The 15,318-nt window shown below is 55.7% G+C and overlaps 1 protein-coding gene and 1 long non-coding RNA gene across 11 annotated transcripts in view; one reads left to right on the top strand and one right to left on the bottom strand.

Moving 5' to 3' along the window:
• The window catches only part of SMC4 (structural maintenance of chromosomes 4), a 126,630-nt gene that overhangs the window by 74,025 nt on the left and 37,287 nt on the right, over window positions 1–15,318 (bottom strand). For all 7 annotated transcript variants that reach the window (XM_039489302.1, XM_039489306.1, XM_039489303.1 and 4 more), the window contains one exon: window positions 12,161–12,325. In XM_039489302.1, the coding sequence (XP_039345236.1) occupies window positions 12,161–12,325 (165 nt within the window). The remainder of the gene's footprint in view (window positions 1–12,160; window positions 12,326–15,318) is intronic.
• Window positions 1–15,318, top strand: part of LOC120372311 — a 77,079-nt gene that overhangs the window by 30,769 nt on the left and 30,992 nt on the right. For 3 of the 4 annotated variants that reach the window (XR_005584849.1, XR_005584848.1, XR_005584847.1), the window contains exon 3: window positions 9,923–10,384. This is a non-coding gene — a long non-coding RNA (uncharacterized LOC120372311). Of the gene's footprint in view, window positions 1–9,922; window positions 10,781–15,318 lie in introns of those variants that run through there. The other variant, XR_005584846.1, reaches the window with a different exon arrangement.

Raw genomic sequence — 15,318 nt, forward strand, 5'->3', positions numbered from 1 at the left:
TTTAAGGCTGTCAGTCTCTACAATCCCCTGGGTCACTTCCTACCCTGTCTAGCCGGACGTCGGCGTTGTGGGAGCGGTTCCCCCGTAGGTACCCTCCGGCAGGCGTCCCTCCCCGGGGTCTCCGGTACGGCCTCTGCTCGGCTGACGTCCCGGTCCAGGCTCACTGGCTCTCCTCCTGCAGGAGCTGACGGTCTGCGTCCTTCTCCCCCGGAGGTCCCCCGGTGGTCAGCCGCAACTGAGCAGACCTGCAGGCTTTTATACCGGTCTGCCAGTTGGAGCACGCCCAGCAGAGCTTCCTGGGCGTGGCTTCCTCTGCTATCAAAGAAGGGTTAACCCCTGCTGTACCAGTGCGGGGCTGTCCCGCCCTGTCACACACCCTCCCCTTTAAGACAGCCGTCGGGGCCGGCTGCCCCTTGACTCCCTCCTCCCCCCCGATTCGGGAGAAGAAGTCCGCGTTCCCATGAGCCTTGCCTGGTCGATGCGACACGCGGAAGGCGTAGGGTTGGAGGGATAGGTACCACAGCATGATCCGGTTATTCGTCTCCTTCATACTATTGATCCATCGGAGGGGCGCGTGGTCAGTCACTAAGGAGAAGGGGTTCCCTAATAGATAGTACCTTAGTGCTTCGACCGCCCACTTCACTGCCAAGGCCTCGCGTTCTATGGTGGAGTACCGGGTTTCGCGAGGGAACAGCTTGCGGCTAAGGTACAAGACCGGGTGTTCTTCTTCCCCTACCTCCTGTGACAGTATGGCCCCCAGTCCCACCTCAGAGGCATCCGTCTGTAGGATAAAGGTTCTTGAAAAATCCGGTTGGACTAGTACCGGTTCCCGTGTTAGTTGTTCGCTCAGGGCGCGAAAGGTCTTTTTGCAGCCTTTCGTCCAGCGTACCTTCTGGGGTTGCGAATTGCGTGTCAACTCCGTCAGAGGGGCAGCGAGTGTGGCGAAGTTAGGCACAAACCGCTGATAGTACCCGGCCAGCCCCAAGAACTGCCGGACTTGCTTCTTGGTCGTGGGCGTAGGGTACGTCCTTAAGGCTTCTACCTTGTCTACGAGGGGGCGGATCTTCCCCCGGCCAACCGTGTAGCCCAGGTAAGTCACCTCCTTCTGGCCCAGGTGACATTTCGCCGGGTTCGCAGTGAGGCCGGCTTCGCCCAATGCCCGTAGAACTTCAGTCAGGTGTTGCAGATGTTCCTCCCAAGTAATACTGTAGATGACAATGTCATCAATGTACGCCGCGGCGTATTCGTTGTGGGCGCTCAGCACCTGGTTCATGAGTCGCTGGAAGGTAGCCGCGGCCCCGTGCAATCCGAACGGCATCATAGTAAATTGGTAGAGTCCGAACGGTGTTGGAAATGCTGTCTTTTCTCGTGAGGCCGGTGTCAACGGGATCTGCCAATATCCCTTCGTCAAGTCCAGGGTGGAGATGAACTCGGCTTTTCCTAGCCGCTCCAGCAGCTCGTCCACCCGGGGCATGGGATAGGCGTCAAAACGTGAAATTGCGTTTACCTTGCGGAAGTCGATGGAAAACCTGACTGTCCCGTCTGGCTTGGGGACCAACACTATGGGGCTCCGCCATTCACTCCGCGACTCTTCAACCACCCCTAAGGCTAGCATCAGCCCGAGCTCCTCCCTCACTGTCTCCCACATCTTCCTGGGGAGCGGGCGGTGCGTGTCCCGCACTTTGTGCCCTGGAAGGGTAGCAATGTGGTGGTTTGCTAACGTGGTTCGTCCGGGTCGCGCCGACAAAACCACGGGGAACGCCGCCACCAGTCGTTCTACCTGGTCCCGCTGGGCTGGGGTGAGTTCGTGGCCTATGTCCGCTGTCCTGGATGCCTCGGGCTGTCCCGCCAGCGGCCCCAACTCCGGTTCTGGCGGGTATGGGGCTATCATCAGGCCCTCTCGGTCCCTCCAGGCCTTAAGGAGGTTCATGTGGTAGACCTGGGTATCCCTCCTTCGCCCTGACAACCGTACCTCATAGTCGACCGGCCCAATCCGCCTGACCACTTCAAAGGGGCCCTGCCACTTGGCTAGCAGCTTGGACTCTGAGGAAGGAAGCAGCAAGAGGACCCGATCCCCCGGCCCGAAAGTTCGCACCTTGGCCCCCTTGTTATAGTGAGCCTCCTGAGTCCGCTGGGCTCTAATCAGATTTTCTTGGGCCAAGGTCCCCAGCTCCCGGAGGCGTTCCCGCAGGTGGATGATATACTGCACCGACCCTCGAACGCGGGTCTCCTGCTCTTCCCAGGTTTCCCTTAGGAGATCGAGGATACCCCTAGGCTTCCTCCCGTAAAGGAGCTCAAACGGTGAGAACCCTGTGGACGCCTGGGGTACCTCTCGCACCGCGAAGAGGAGTGCGGGGAGTAGTTTATCCCAGTGTCGTGGGTCATCCTCTACAAACTTCCTCAGCATGGCCTTCAAAGTGCCGTTGAATCGCTCGACCAAACCATCCGTCTGTGGGTGGTAGACCGAGGTCTTTAGTGCCCGGATGTTCAGCAGCCTGCACAGTTCCGCCATCAATCTAGAGGTCACATTCGTTCCTTGATCAGTTAGTATCTCCCTTGGGATACCCACCCGAGCGAAGATCTGCAATAGTTCGTTAGCAATGACCGGTGCTGTGGTGGACCTCAGTGGCACCGCTTCAGGATAGCGCGTGGCATAATCGACCACCACCATAATATACTTATGGCCTGTGCCGCTCTTCTCTAGGGGTCCCACGAGATCCAGGCCTATCCGGTCAAAAGGCGTCCCCACCACCGGCAAGGGTACGAGGGGGGCCCTTGGTACACCTTTTGAACCGGCTCTCTGGCATTCGGGGCAGGAGGCACAATAATCTCGTACCTCCGCATGGATACCCGGCCAAAAAAACCTCTGGGCCACCCTTTGTAACATCTTCTCCCTCCCCAGGTGTCCGGCCCACGGCACCGAATGTGCCAGACGAAGCAAGTCCCGTCGGAACCGCTGCGGGACCAACAGCTGGCGTAGTTCTTCCTTTGTCTGTGGTTCTGGTACCACCCGATAGAGTAAGTCCCGCTGGATCTCGAATCGGGGCCCTTGTGGCTGGCGGTGGGGCGGGTCTTCCTCCCCGGGTGGGCTAGTCGCCTGTTCCCATGCCCGGCTGAGAGTGGTATCCCCTCGTTGCTCCTCGAGGAAGTCGGTGTCCACCTCTAGCCAGCCCTGGCCCTCGCTTGCCGGCGCTTCGGTAGGGACTTGGCTCCTTACCCCTCTCCCGGGGCTCTCCGAGGGCCCCTCTAGGGGGTCCTCGGCCGTTGGCTGGCCTAATAGTCCCGGTCGTCTAGCCCGTTTCCCAGTTCTCCTCCCGGGCGACGTAGCCCCTTCCCTTAAGAGGTTTGTGAAGCCCGGCCAGTCACGCCCTAAGACCACGGGGTAAGCCAACTTAGGGGCCACCCCCACTAGACACCGCGCCCGGTGCTGGGCTGCCTCTAGCTGTACCCAGATAGTGGGTACACATCCCCATGGATGCATTGTAGCCAGATGGGGGACCCGGCGGGCTTAATCAGCCCTTCCGAATAACCGTCTGGCTACACCCGGAGTCAACTAAGGCCCAGGCAGACGTCCCATCCACCTTCACCAGCAGAACTATTTTCCCCGGCTCCCAAGCCCGGGCCCGGTGACCCGCCATCCACACCTGCCCATAATTGCAGTCCATGTACGGGCACTCCCTCCTGAAGTGCCCTACCTGACCGCACTCGTAGCAGCGGTCCCGTCTCCCTTCTTCGATAGGGTTGTGGCGGGGGCTGCCCTGCCTCACTGGTGCCTCTTCCTGTCGTCTCGGGCTATCTCCTCGGGGTGTCGCCCTAGGGCCCTGGGTTACTGATATTCTGGGGGGCTGGACGGGCCGACGAGGGTCTCCCCCGTCCCCCTGACGTGCCGCCCGGGCCTGCCCTGGACTCCGTTCACCGGGCTCTCTCCCCTTGGGGTTGGTCTTCAATTCCCCCTCCGCTGCCTGGTAGTCCTCCATTAGGGAAGTCGCGTCCGTGAGGGTCCTGGGGCAGTGTCGCTGCACCCATTCCTTCCTTCCCGGCGGCAGGGCTTGCAGGAACTGCTCCAAGGCTACCATCTCCGCCACTTGAACGCCCGTCCGCCCTTCCGGCTCCAGCCACCTCCAACAGAGGTCCCGGATTCGCTGGGCCACGGCCCGTGGCCTGGCCCCTGGCGTATATCGTTCCCGGCGGAGTCGCTGGCGGTAGGTCTCAAGGCTGACGCCAACTTCATCCAAGATGGCGGCCTTGACTTTCGTGTAGTCCAGTGCGTCTTGGGGGTCCAGGTTACGGTACGCCGCTTGAGCTGGGCCCGTCAGGTAGGGTGCGAGTATCGTGGCCCAATGAGCGAGGGGCCACTGTACGGCGCTCGCGACTCGTTCAAAGGTCACGAGGAAGACCTCGGGGTCGTCCCCCGGCCCCATCTTAGCTAGGCGTACGGGTAATCCTCCGAGACCCTCGCCGGGGTTGCCCCTGACGGCCCCTAAAGGCGTACTCGGTGCCGGTCCGATTAGTGCCGCCATCTGTTGAACCAGCCGCTCCTGGTTTGCCTGTTGCTGGGTTGTCAGCTCCCGGATCAGCTGCTGCTTCTGTTCCTGTCGCTGTGCGGCTTGTGTCTGCTGCTGGGCCGCCAGCTGCTGGAGCAGCTGAGTTTGCTGCTGCTGCTGTTGCGCCAGCTGCTGCTGTTGATTCTCCAGCAGCCACTTCAAGAGTTTCTCGGGGTCCATTCTGGGCGTCTGGGACCTTATCTCAGGCCTGGAAATAGTCCCTGTTCAGGTGCCAGTTGTGACGGGTCTGGTACCCCAGCACCCCCTAGTGGCAGGGGCGAGCTGGGGCCTAGCGCCGCGCCACTCCCTTGTCCTTCGGTCTGCCCTGGTAACCGGCGTATTACGGCCTACTGGCCAGAGTTCATGTAAACACCCCCTCTCGGAGCGGGGTAGCACGGCCTAGGGGCCGGAGTCCAACAACACCCCCTTCGGGGCGGGGTAGCACGGCCTAGTGGCCCGAGTCCAACAACCCCCTCTTCGGAGCGGGGTAGCACGGCCTAGCGGCCGGAGTCCTACAACCCCCCTTCAGAGCGGGGTAGCACGGCCTAGCGGCCGGAGTCCAACAACCCCCCCATCGGGGCGGGGTAGCACGGCCCAGCGGCCGGAGTCCAACACCCCCCCCTTCGGAGTGGGGTAGCACGGCCTAGCGGCCGGAGTCCAACAACCCCCTCTTCGGGGCGGGGTAGCACGGCCCAGCGGCCGGAGTCCAACAACACCCCCTTCGGAGTGGGGTATAAGGAGTGGGGGTAGGGGGACTCGGGCCCACCCTCTCCACCGAGCCCCGACCCAGGGCCCTGTTTGTGGCAAGCTCTCCTTGCCACCCGCTCGAGCCGAGCGGTACTGCAGCTTTAAGGCTGTCAGTCTCTACAATCCCCTGGGTCACTTCCTACCCTGTCTAGCCGGACGTCGGCGTTGTGGGAGCGGTTCCCCCGTAGGTCCCCTCCGGCAGGCGTCCCTCCCCGGGGTCTCCGGTACGGCCTCTGCTCGGCTGACGTCCCGGTCCAGGCCCACTGGCTCTCCTCCTGCAGGAGCTGACGGTCTGCGTCCTTCTCCCCCGGTGGTCAGCCGCGACTGAGCAGACCTGCAGGCTTTTATACCGGTCTGCCAGTTGGAGCACGCCCAGCAGAGCTTCCTGGGCGTGGCTTCCTCTGCTATCAAAGAAGGGTTAACCCCTGCTGTACCAGTGTGGGGCTGTCCCTCCCCGTCACAAACAGCCTGCCTGGATACACCAGGGAGGGCGCTGACTCCCGGTCGAGGGAGCCTAGGATGCTCAGGGGGAACGAAACAACCAGGAGTATGCTATCTCTGCCCGGGTGGTACACCAAGGTGAGCCACGATTGAAGTGGACGGAGGCGAAGCCTGGCATGTTTGGAAACAAACGTGCAGACAGCCATGTGACTCAGGAAACCTAGGCAAGTGCGAGCCAAAGTTGTCGGGAAGGTCCGTAGACCTTGTACGATTGTTACCATCGCATGAAACCAAGGCTGAGGTAAGCAGGCTCTGGTGAGACTGGAGTCCAGGATGGCCCCAATGAATTCTATTCCCTGTGTGGGAACCAGAGTGGATTTTACTATTGATCATCGGGCCTAGACACAGGAATAGGTCCGTGTCGATGCCCACAGGACTGGTAACTTGGTCCGGGAGGTCCCTCGAATGAGCCAATTGTCTAGATACGGAGAACGTGTATCCGACGGTGGCGAAGAGAGGCGGCGACTACCGCCATGCACTTTGAATACACTTGGGCTGTATAGAGGCCAACTGGGAGGGCCGTATACTGGAAACGATGGTAGGCCCCCAACCGGGGGTACCTTTTGTGTGGAAGAGAAATGGCGACGTGAAAATACGCGCCCTTCATATCAAGGGCGGCATACAGTCTCCGGGATCCAAGGATGGGATGACGGTCCCCATGGGTACCATGCGGAACTTATCTGCATCGTGAACTTGCTGAGGTCCCGCAGATCTAGGATAGGTCTGAGACCTCCCTTCGCCCAGGGGATTAGGTTTCGTCCTTAGGTACCTCCTGTATAGCTCTGATGAAGAGGAGCGTCCGCACCTGTCGCGAGCGGAATCGCTCGTGAGAGGGGTCCCTAAGAGGGACGAGGATGGGTAGGCCTTTGCCCCATTGGTGGTTAGAAGGACCTTAATTTTGGCTCCTTTGGGGGCCTGATTGACGCCTATGACCGCGTAAGTGACGCCTGCTGGCAAAGTCCTGTCTTTGTCTAGGCGCAGGGTAAGAGCGGTGAGGCTGGGGACGGAAAGGTCGGCGCTAAAGCACCGGCGTGTGCATGCCGAGAGAGAGCGCAAAGTGACCCTGCTGCCCTTCAGGCTTTGCAGCCTAGGGCCCGTTTTTTTAGAGAACAGGCCTTTGCCATTGAAGGGCAAGTCCTGTATAGTGTACAGCAGCTGCGAGGGAAGGCTTGATAACTGGAGCCATGAAATGCGCCTCGTGGCAACACCCGAGGCCAGGGTCGTGGCAGCGGAGTCAGCTGCATCCAACGAGGCCTGGAGGGAAGCTCTAGCCAGCTTCTTCCTTCGTTCCAGGAGGGCATCGAACTCTTGAGAGGAGTTCTGAAGAACCGACTCTGTAAATTTGCCCACCGCCACCCATAGTAGCGGCTAAGCAGGGCTTGCTAGTTTGCTACACGAAGTGGCAGGGCCCCCGCCGAGTACATCTTACGGCCCAGTAAGACCATTCGCCTAGCCTCCTTGGCTTTAGGGGCTGGTGCCTGCTGGCCATGGCGTTCCATCCCATTGAGGGACTGGACGACAAGGGAGCGGGGGGGGGGGGGTAGATGTACCTACAGGTACTCGTACCCCCTGGATGATACCATGCACTTGCGTTCCGATCAGAGGAGGGCCCGAGGAGTATGTTCCTGCCCCCGCCTCATCTGGGGAGGAGGCAGAAGAAAGGGCAGGGACAAGCGGGTCCTGTGTGGGCTCGCGCTCCTGGACGACCTCCTGATCCGGTGGGATCTGGGAGCCCAGTGGCTGAACTGGGGCTTGCTCCGTACCGGTCGGAGGGGGACGGCTAATTGTCGCCTCTGGCACCCAGAGCTCCGATGGAACGGAGCAAGATGGGAGCACTGGTATGCCTCTGGCGTGGTAGTACGCCCAAGGTGACTAGAAGGACCACTGATAGGTCTCCTGGAAGACTCTGGAGGGCACATCGGAAAACAGAGTACTTCGCATATGAAGTGTCCGCACGTGGCAACACTGATGCGTGGCTGGATGGCCCTGAAGGAGCTGAAGAGCCTTTGGTAGAGTCTCCTTCTCTAACTGACGTCGCTCGATGCGGCACCGGGGATCGGTACCGGGAGACATACCGGTACCGAGAACGGGACCTGCCACCGGAGCTGTGCCGGGCGGTCGACCGAGAGCGCGAGGCTCAATGTTCAGGAGTGGCTACGGGAGTCTCGGTGCCTGGGGCGGTGCCGGGAGTGGGATCGGTGCCGAGTGTACCGGGCCAGCGAACAGGACGCTGACCAGTGCCGCGAGTACTAAAGGTACCGAAATAGAGAACGGTGCCGAGACTGCGAGCGGCGTCGGGACCTCGATCGGTGACGGGACCGAGAACGTCTGCGGGACCGCGAACGGGAACGGTGCCGCTCTGCGGTACCGACACAGGGTGGCGTGAGCAAGACAGGCTCGCCGATAGACAATATAACCCGCACCGGCGGTGTCGGGGTTAAAGCAGCGCAGGCTCTGCCCTTGCCATCAACTCCCTCGCTGTGGAAATGTTTCCAGCGTGGAGGGAATAGTGAGCTCGACCACAGCTCGCACCGGGGAGCGTTCAGGTGCTGGACTCGACGGCTCTTGCGTGTCCGGAATCTATGGTGCTGATACTGTCGGTGCCGCAGCAGGTACCGGGCAGTATGACGTAGTAGAGCGCTCGGGCTGCGGAGCAGGCGGCTCGGACGCAGCTTAAAAGTGAGCTCGACCACGGTTCGTACCGGGGAGCTTTCCAGCACCGGACTCGACGGCTCTTGCCTGGCCAGAGTTGATGGTGCGGATATTGTCGGAGCCGCGGCCAACATCGGTGCCGGGCGCTCCGACTGAGCATAGCGCTCGGCTGCGGAGCAGGCGGCTCGGACGCAGCAAGTATATTGTGCCTCTTCATCCTCCAGGAGAGGGAACCATGCCGAGTGGACGTCGGAGCCAGCGAGGGCCAGTGCCGGGAGGCCTTGGCGGTACCGGCGATCCGGTGCTGAGGGAGCACTCCTTGAAGACTAACCAGCGCTCGGCGCCGAGAGCGGAGGAGCAAGAGCTGCCTCCCTCAGGAGCTGCTTGAGACGAAAGTCCCGCTCCCCTTTGTTCTCGGATTAAAGGTCTCACAAATGCAGCACTTATCTGTTAGTTGAGATTCCTCGAGGCACTTAGGAGAGGATCTCTTGTCGGCATCGGCTTGTGGCCGGCTGAGCAGTGTAAAACCCTGTAGACCGGGCATCGGACCCGGCACCGGGTGAGGGGAAGGGGATAAACCCCGAACCCCTGAAAATAAATACTATACTACAAACAAATAAAGTTAACTACAACTATAAACATCTGAACTATATACTAAACGAGAGAAACTACGAGTAGCTAGGGAAGTGGAGGTCAGCTAAGCCGCGCTCCACTGTTCCAACGGCCGTCACGGGCGGGAAGAAGGAACTGAGGGGCGGATGGGTCGGCAGGGGTATATATCCTGCGCCATAGCGGTGCCACTCCAGGGAGCGCCCAGCCGACCCACCGAGTGTTGCTAGGGTAAAAATCTTCCGAAGAGCCGGGCACGCGCAGCGTGCACACCTAACTGTAATGCATAGGAGCAATCACTCGAAGAAGAACCTTAGGTTCTGCACATCTCACCCAACTGAACAGGCTTGGGGAGGAAGTATGTTTCTCATGGACAGTCCTCAAGGGGGATCTGTCCTTGCATCCATGAGTGTCTCCTCTATACTCTCATAGGGAGCCCTCAAAGAAGAGTCCTAGCACTTGAGAGCTCTGCTCCAAGGCACATGCTTGGAGGGGCACTACAGGCCAACGTACAGGATGGCCTCCCTGGCCTGAATCGGAGAGGGGCCTCATAGCCTTCTCCATCAGGTGCTTACATAGGTGAAGCTCCTGGGCTTCTCAAGTTCTGGGTGGCAAGGTGCAACAGATACCGTACTTCAGAGATATGTGTCTCACCCAAACCATACAGGCAGAGTTGATGGTCGTCACTGATAGAGAAGGATCAAGGACAGGAGATGCAATTCTTGAATCCCAGGACTTTGGGCACAGTCTCAGAGCCAGGGAGGGGTTCACCAACCGGGGAAGAGATAAACACACTATACTACACTAAAAACTTGAACTACTAACTACAAATCTAAGAATGTAACGGTTTACAAATATTTTCTTTATAGGTCATGCAACCAAATGAAGGACAATTCCAACTCAGGCCACGTGGCAGTAGAGAAGCAACTGGAGAGGCGCTGACCTGCACTGCCTCTTATTTGGTTGGGTGCAAAAGGATAGTCATTACACATGTGTGGACCACGACACTGCTTTGAAGAATTTTTAGACTTGAGTGCATGGAGCACATGTGCACCCCAAATGTAGAACACACACAGAGATCATCACTCAAAGAAGAGCGGTTGCTGTAACCTCTGGATAGGCTAGTCCTTTCAAGACTCCCCTGACCATAGAGGGGTAGTGGTGGTGGTTATGGGGAGGACTGGTCTTGAAAGGCCGAGATGGACACCAGATGAATTTTAATTAGCTCATTGGTAGGCCTGATTCTTTCAGTTCTAGTAGGTGTTCTAATATCTTGAATCTATAAAGCAGATGGAGACACGGCATCCAGATCAAGAACCTTTTCCACTTAGGTAGGTAACTGTTATGGATTCACAGGGTCTGGGATATGCCCCAGTCTGTAGCCAATCTCTTGGGAGTGACCCCTTGTGTGTCCTGGACCCCAACAATTACACAGAGTTCCACAAGGGTAGGACCTTGCCTCCTTGACTCTGAAAAGCTGGACCTTTGGGCACCAGCAATCCTCGTCTCTCTCCCTGGCTCTTTGCAACAAATCCAGTCAAGCCAGACTCCTGCTGGAGGCTTCTCCATACTCCTTCAGGGCACAATGCTCAGTCAGTATATGCAGCGACCCCAGGCAATCTTTTCAAAACAAGGTAGTAATGTATTAGTCACCTGGCATGCAATTTTGAAATACAGAGAAATAAAGGTTAAGAAAGAGTTCAGACTGGCTAAAGCCAGGGCACCCAGATACGTGCTGCTGTAGGAACTACCTATGATTTCTTTTTGTCTACCAGACATGTGTCTGTCAGCAGAGCTCTTAATACAGACACCTGATCTCTCTTGTTTTACAGCCATGCTTTTTTCACATGTTCAGCTGCCTCTGCAGCTAGGTGTTAATATTGGTCATTGAGGTTATCATTGTCTCAGTCGGGTCTTCCATTCAAATGTGTTGATTCCAGCCCACACAGTCCTAGTAGCTTTATGGCAGGGGTGGCCAAACAGTGGCTCACAAGCCACACATGGCTCTTTTACTGTTAAAATGCAGCTTGTGGAATCCCACCTCATACCCCTCCCCCCATTTTCCACGTACCAGACAGGGAGGTGGGAGAGGGGAAGGGGGAAGCTTGGGACCTCTGACTTGCAGCGTGGTAGTGGCTTATGGCATCTGCCTAGCAGGGAGGGAAGATCTCGAGGTGCGCTCCAGCTCTCAAACTTCTGAAGATTGTCCTACGTGGCTCAGAATGTCAGTAAGTTTGATATATATATATAGCAGGGGTGGCCAAATACCTAGACTGATTTCTCATGTCCTAGGGAGAAAATGAATTATTTCCCCCAAATGGTAATGATGCCAAGGTACCAAGTCATATAGACAGCTCATAAATATATTACAGAAAATTCCCACATTTGTCACAGTAGCTCTAGAAGAATGTCTTTCTACTAATATCTTCTGAACCAGATGAAAATACATTCTATCTATAGCTGTTAGCCTTCCACCATCCACGCTGTGAGGCTGAGACTGCACGGATTGGAGTGCAGCACCTGACTGTAATGCTATGATATATAGAGAGGACTGGTAACATGAATAGAGGTTGGATTGACAGAGTCTGCAGGTCCAAGTACTAATACTATCTCAGCCAAGCTGGGGCCATGAGATAGCATTATGGAGTGCTCTTGTTTCAGCTTTCTGTTTACTTTGGGAATCAGTGAATTGGAGGGTATTCTTACAGGAACTGCAGTTCCCAGGGTACTAGGAATGCATCTTTTACATAGCTTGGGCTATATGACCAGCCATGGAACAGAAGCAGCCGCATTTCTTCTAGTCTTTGGTTGCAAATCAGTTCATACTGGGAAATCCTCAGCTCTGGAAGACTGCCCACAGTATCTTTTTCTCCAGAGACTGATCATGATTTCCAATGAACTTCCTGCTGAGATGATTTTTTTTAAAATTGTTTATAATATTCTTACAATAATAATTGAAGACACTCCACCCAACAAAACCCCCTAATTTTTTCCTCCCAAATGTTATCTTTACACTTTCAGTTGCTTTTCTGAAATAAAAAGTTCCAGCAGTTAAGGATTTTGTTCTATATTTGACTTTTAGAGAATGAATGCTCATGAGGACTCACCTTCTCTCCTCTCTGCTCATTTAACATCTCAACTCTGCGACACAGAACTTGAATAGGATCTTTTAACCGTCCTGATCCTATTAGGTCTTCTAAGTATTCAAGCATACCTTCATCATGTTCATTCTGGCCTTTTGGTTTCATCATCGCAATCTGTTCGACTTCCCCCTAAAAAAAAAAAAAATTAATCTAGATTCTATCATTCTTAGGCGGGGTGGGGTTTTTTGACTAATGTTTCTAAGAGAAAGAAGGAATTGGGATGCAGAGAACATGAAGATCTTTACTATTCTAAGCCACTTATGTGACAAGTCAGATGTTATAAATTACAACATAGTAAGGCAGTAATCAGAATTAGTCACAATACCCATATATCTAGTGAGGCAGTTATGAATATAATGAAACTTTTCTCCCTCTGAAGATACTATGGTGAAGGTGTGAGAGAAAAAAATATCTGTTCTCCATAGCCTACCCTCCAAATTAAACTTCACCACTCTATAAAACTTCAAAGGCACGTCTCCCTCGCCTGAGAGGGGAAAACAAAACAAAAATGACAAACCCATACCATTTAAGACCGTTTTATTTTCATAAAAAAGTATTTAAGGTAGTTTGATCAGGAGTGGAGCCCTATTAAGAGTAGTAGTTTGGAAAAAAATGTTTCAGGAGCAGTGTTCTGATTGGTCACTTGAACCTTTTGGGTGTCCAGTTGGATATCATTATTGAAAAAAAAAAACAACAAAAAGCCTTGTTAAATACTTGTTAACTTTCCCTGCTATATTTATTTCTTCCTGCACAGCATGATCTCTGAAAGTATATACCACAGAAAATGTTATTAAAAACAGCAGCAGATCTAATTTTTTATAAGGTAGAATGGGAAATGAGTTGTAAAAGAATTACACCGCTACCTCGATATAACGCCACTCGATATAACACTAATTTGGATATAACGCGGTAAAGCAGTGCTGGGGGGGCGAAGGAGGGGGCGGGACTGCGCACTCCGGTGGATCAAAGCAAGTTCAATATAACACGGTTTCACCTATAATGCGGTAAGATTTTTTGGCTCCCAAGGACAGCGTTATATCGAGGTAGGGGTGTATAAAAACTTGATGTTAAGACAAAAAAGACGGTTACTCACCGTTGTAACTGTTGTTCTTCGAGATGTGTTGCTCCTATCCATTCCAGTTAGATGTGTGTGCCGCGCGTGCACGGCTCTTCGGAACATTTTTACCCTAGCAACTCCGGCAGGCCAGCTGGGCGCCCCTTGAAGTGGCGCCGCTATAGCGCCGGATATATACCCCAGCCGGCCCGTCCGCTCCTCAGTTCCTTCTTGCCAGCTACTCCGACAGTGGGGAAGGAGGGCGAGTCTGGAATGGATAGGAGCAACACATCTCGAAGAACAACAGTTACAACGGTGAGTAACCGTCTTTTCTTCGAATGATTGCTCCTATGCATTCCATGTAGGTGATTCCCAAGCCTTACCTAGGCGGTGGGGTCGGAGTGAGACGTGGCAGAGTGTAAGACTGCTGAGCCGAAGGCTGCATCGTCTCTGGATTGCTGCACCAACGCGTAGTGGGAAGCGAAGGTGTGGACAGAAGACCAGGTGGCCGCTCTACAGATGTCCTGGATGGGGACATAGGCTAGGAAAGCGGCAGACGAGGCTTGCGCTCTCATAGAATGAGCGGTGAGGCGATTAGCTGGTACACGAGCAAGCTCGTAGCATGTCCGGATACATGCCGTCACCCAGGAGGAAATCCGTTGAGAGGAGACCGGCTCGCCCTTCATGTGATCAGCAACCGCTACGAACAGCTGGGTCGAACGCTGGAAGGCTTCGTCCGCTCTATATAAAAAGCGAGGGCCCTGCGGACGTCCAGGGTGTGACGCTGTTGCTCACGAGGTGAGGCGTGCGGCTTCAGGAAAAAGACCGGGAGGAAAACGTCCTGGTTGACATGGAAGGCCGACACCACCTTAGGGAGGAAGGCCGGGTGTGGTCGAAGCTGCACCTTGTCTCTATGGAAGACGGTATACGGTGGACCAACTGTTAGGGCACGAAGCTCAGAAACACGTCTCGCTGAGGTTATAGCGACGAGAAAAGCCGTTTTCCATGAGAGAGATATCAGGGAGCACGTGGCCAAGGACTCGAAGGGGGCTCCCGTAAGCTGGGCTAGAACTAGGTTCAAATCCCAGGACGAGATAGGACGCCGTATCGGTGGGTACAAGAGGTCTAGCCCCTTAAGGAAGCGGGAAACCATCTGGTTGGAAAAGATGGACCGTTCTCCCACAGCTGGTCGAAAGGCGGACACGGCTGCCAGGTGTACCTTCAAGGAGGAGACCGCGAGCCCTTGTTCCTTAAGGTACCAGAGGTAGTCCAGGATCGTAGGAATGGGGACCAGGAAAGGATTAAGGCCCCTCTGATCGCACCAAAGTGCGAACCGCTTCCATTTCGCGAGATAGGTTGAGCGAGTGGAAGGCTTCCTGCTTTCCATGAGGACTTGCTGCACCGCAGCCGAGCAGTCACGCTCTGCGTGGGTTAACCACTCAGGTACCAACCTGTAAGATGGAGGGACTGTAGGTCCGGGTGGCGGAGCCTGCTGAAGTCCTGCGTTATCAGGTCCGGCCATAACGGGAGGGGAATGGGATCCCGTACTGAGAGCTCGAGCAGCAGGGTGTACCAGTGCTGTCTCGGCCAGGCCGGAGCGACGAGTATGAAGTGGGCCCTGTCCCTCCGAAGCTTGAGTAGCACCCGATGTACGAGTGGGAACGGAGGGAAGGCGTACAGGAGGTGATCCGTCCAGGAGCAGAGGAACGCGTCCGACAGGGAGCCTCGGGAGCGACCCTGGTAAGAACAGAACTGGTGGCACTTCCTGTTCTCCTCGGAGGCAAACAGGTCTAGCTGGGGAAAACCCCACCTCCGGAAAATTGTGAGCACCACATCTGGACAAAGAGACCATTCGTGGGAGAGGAACGATCTGCTGAGATGGTCGGCCAGCGTGTTCTGCACTCCTGGAAGAAAGGACGCTGCCAGGTGAATTGAGTGGGTTACACAGAAGTCCCACAGGAGCATCGCTTCCGTGCAGAGCAGGGAGGAACGCGCTCCGCCCTGCCTGTTCACATAGAACATCGCCGTTGTGTTGTCCGTGAACACCGCCACACAGCGCCCTTGGAGA

Source organism: Mauremys reevesii, linkage group 9 (assembly GCF_016161935.1).
Source record: "Mauremys reevesii isolate NIE-2019 linkage group 9, ASM1616193v1, whole genome shotgun sequence".
Lineage (NCBI taxonomy): Eukaryota > Metazoa > Chordata > Testudines > Geoemydidae > Mauremys > Mauremys reevesii.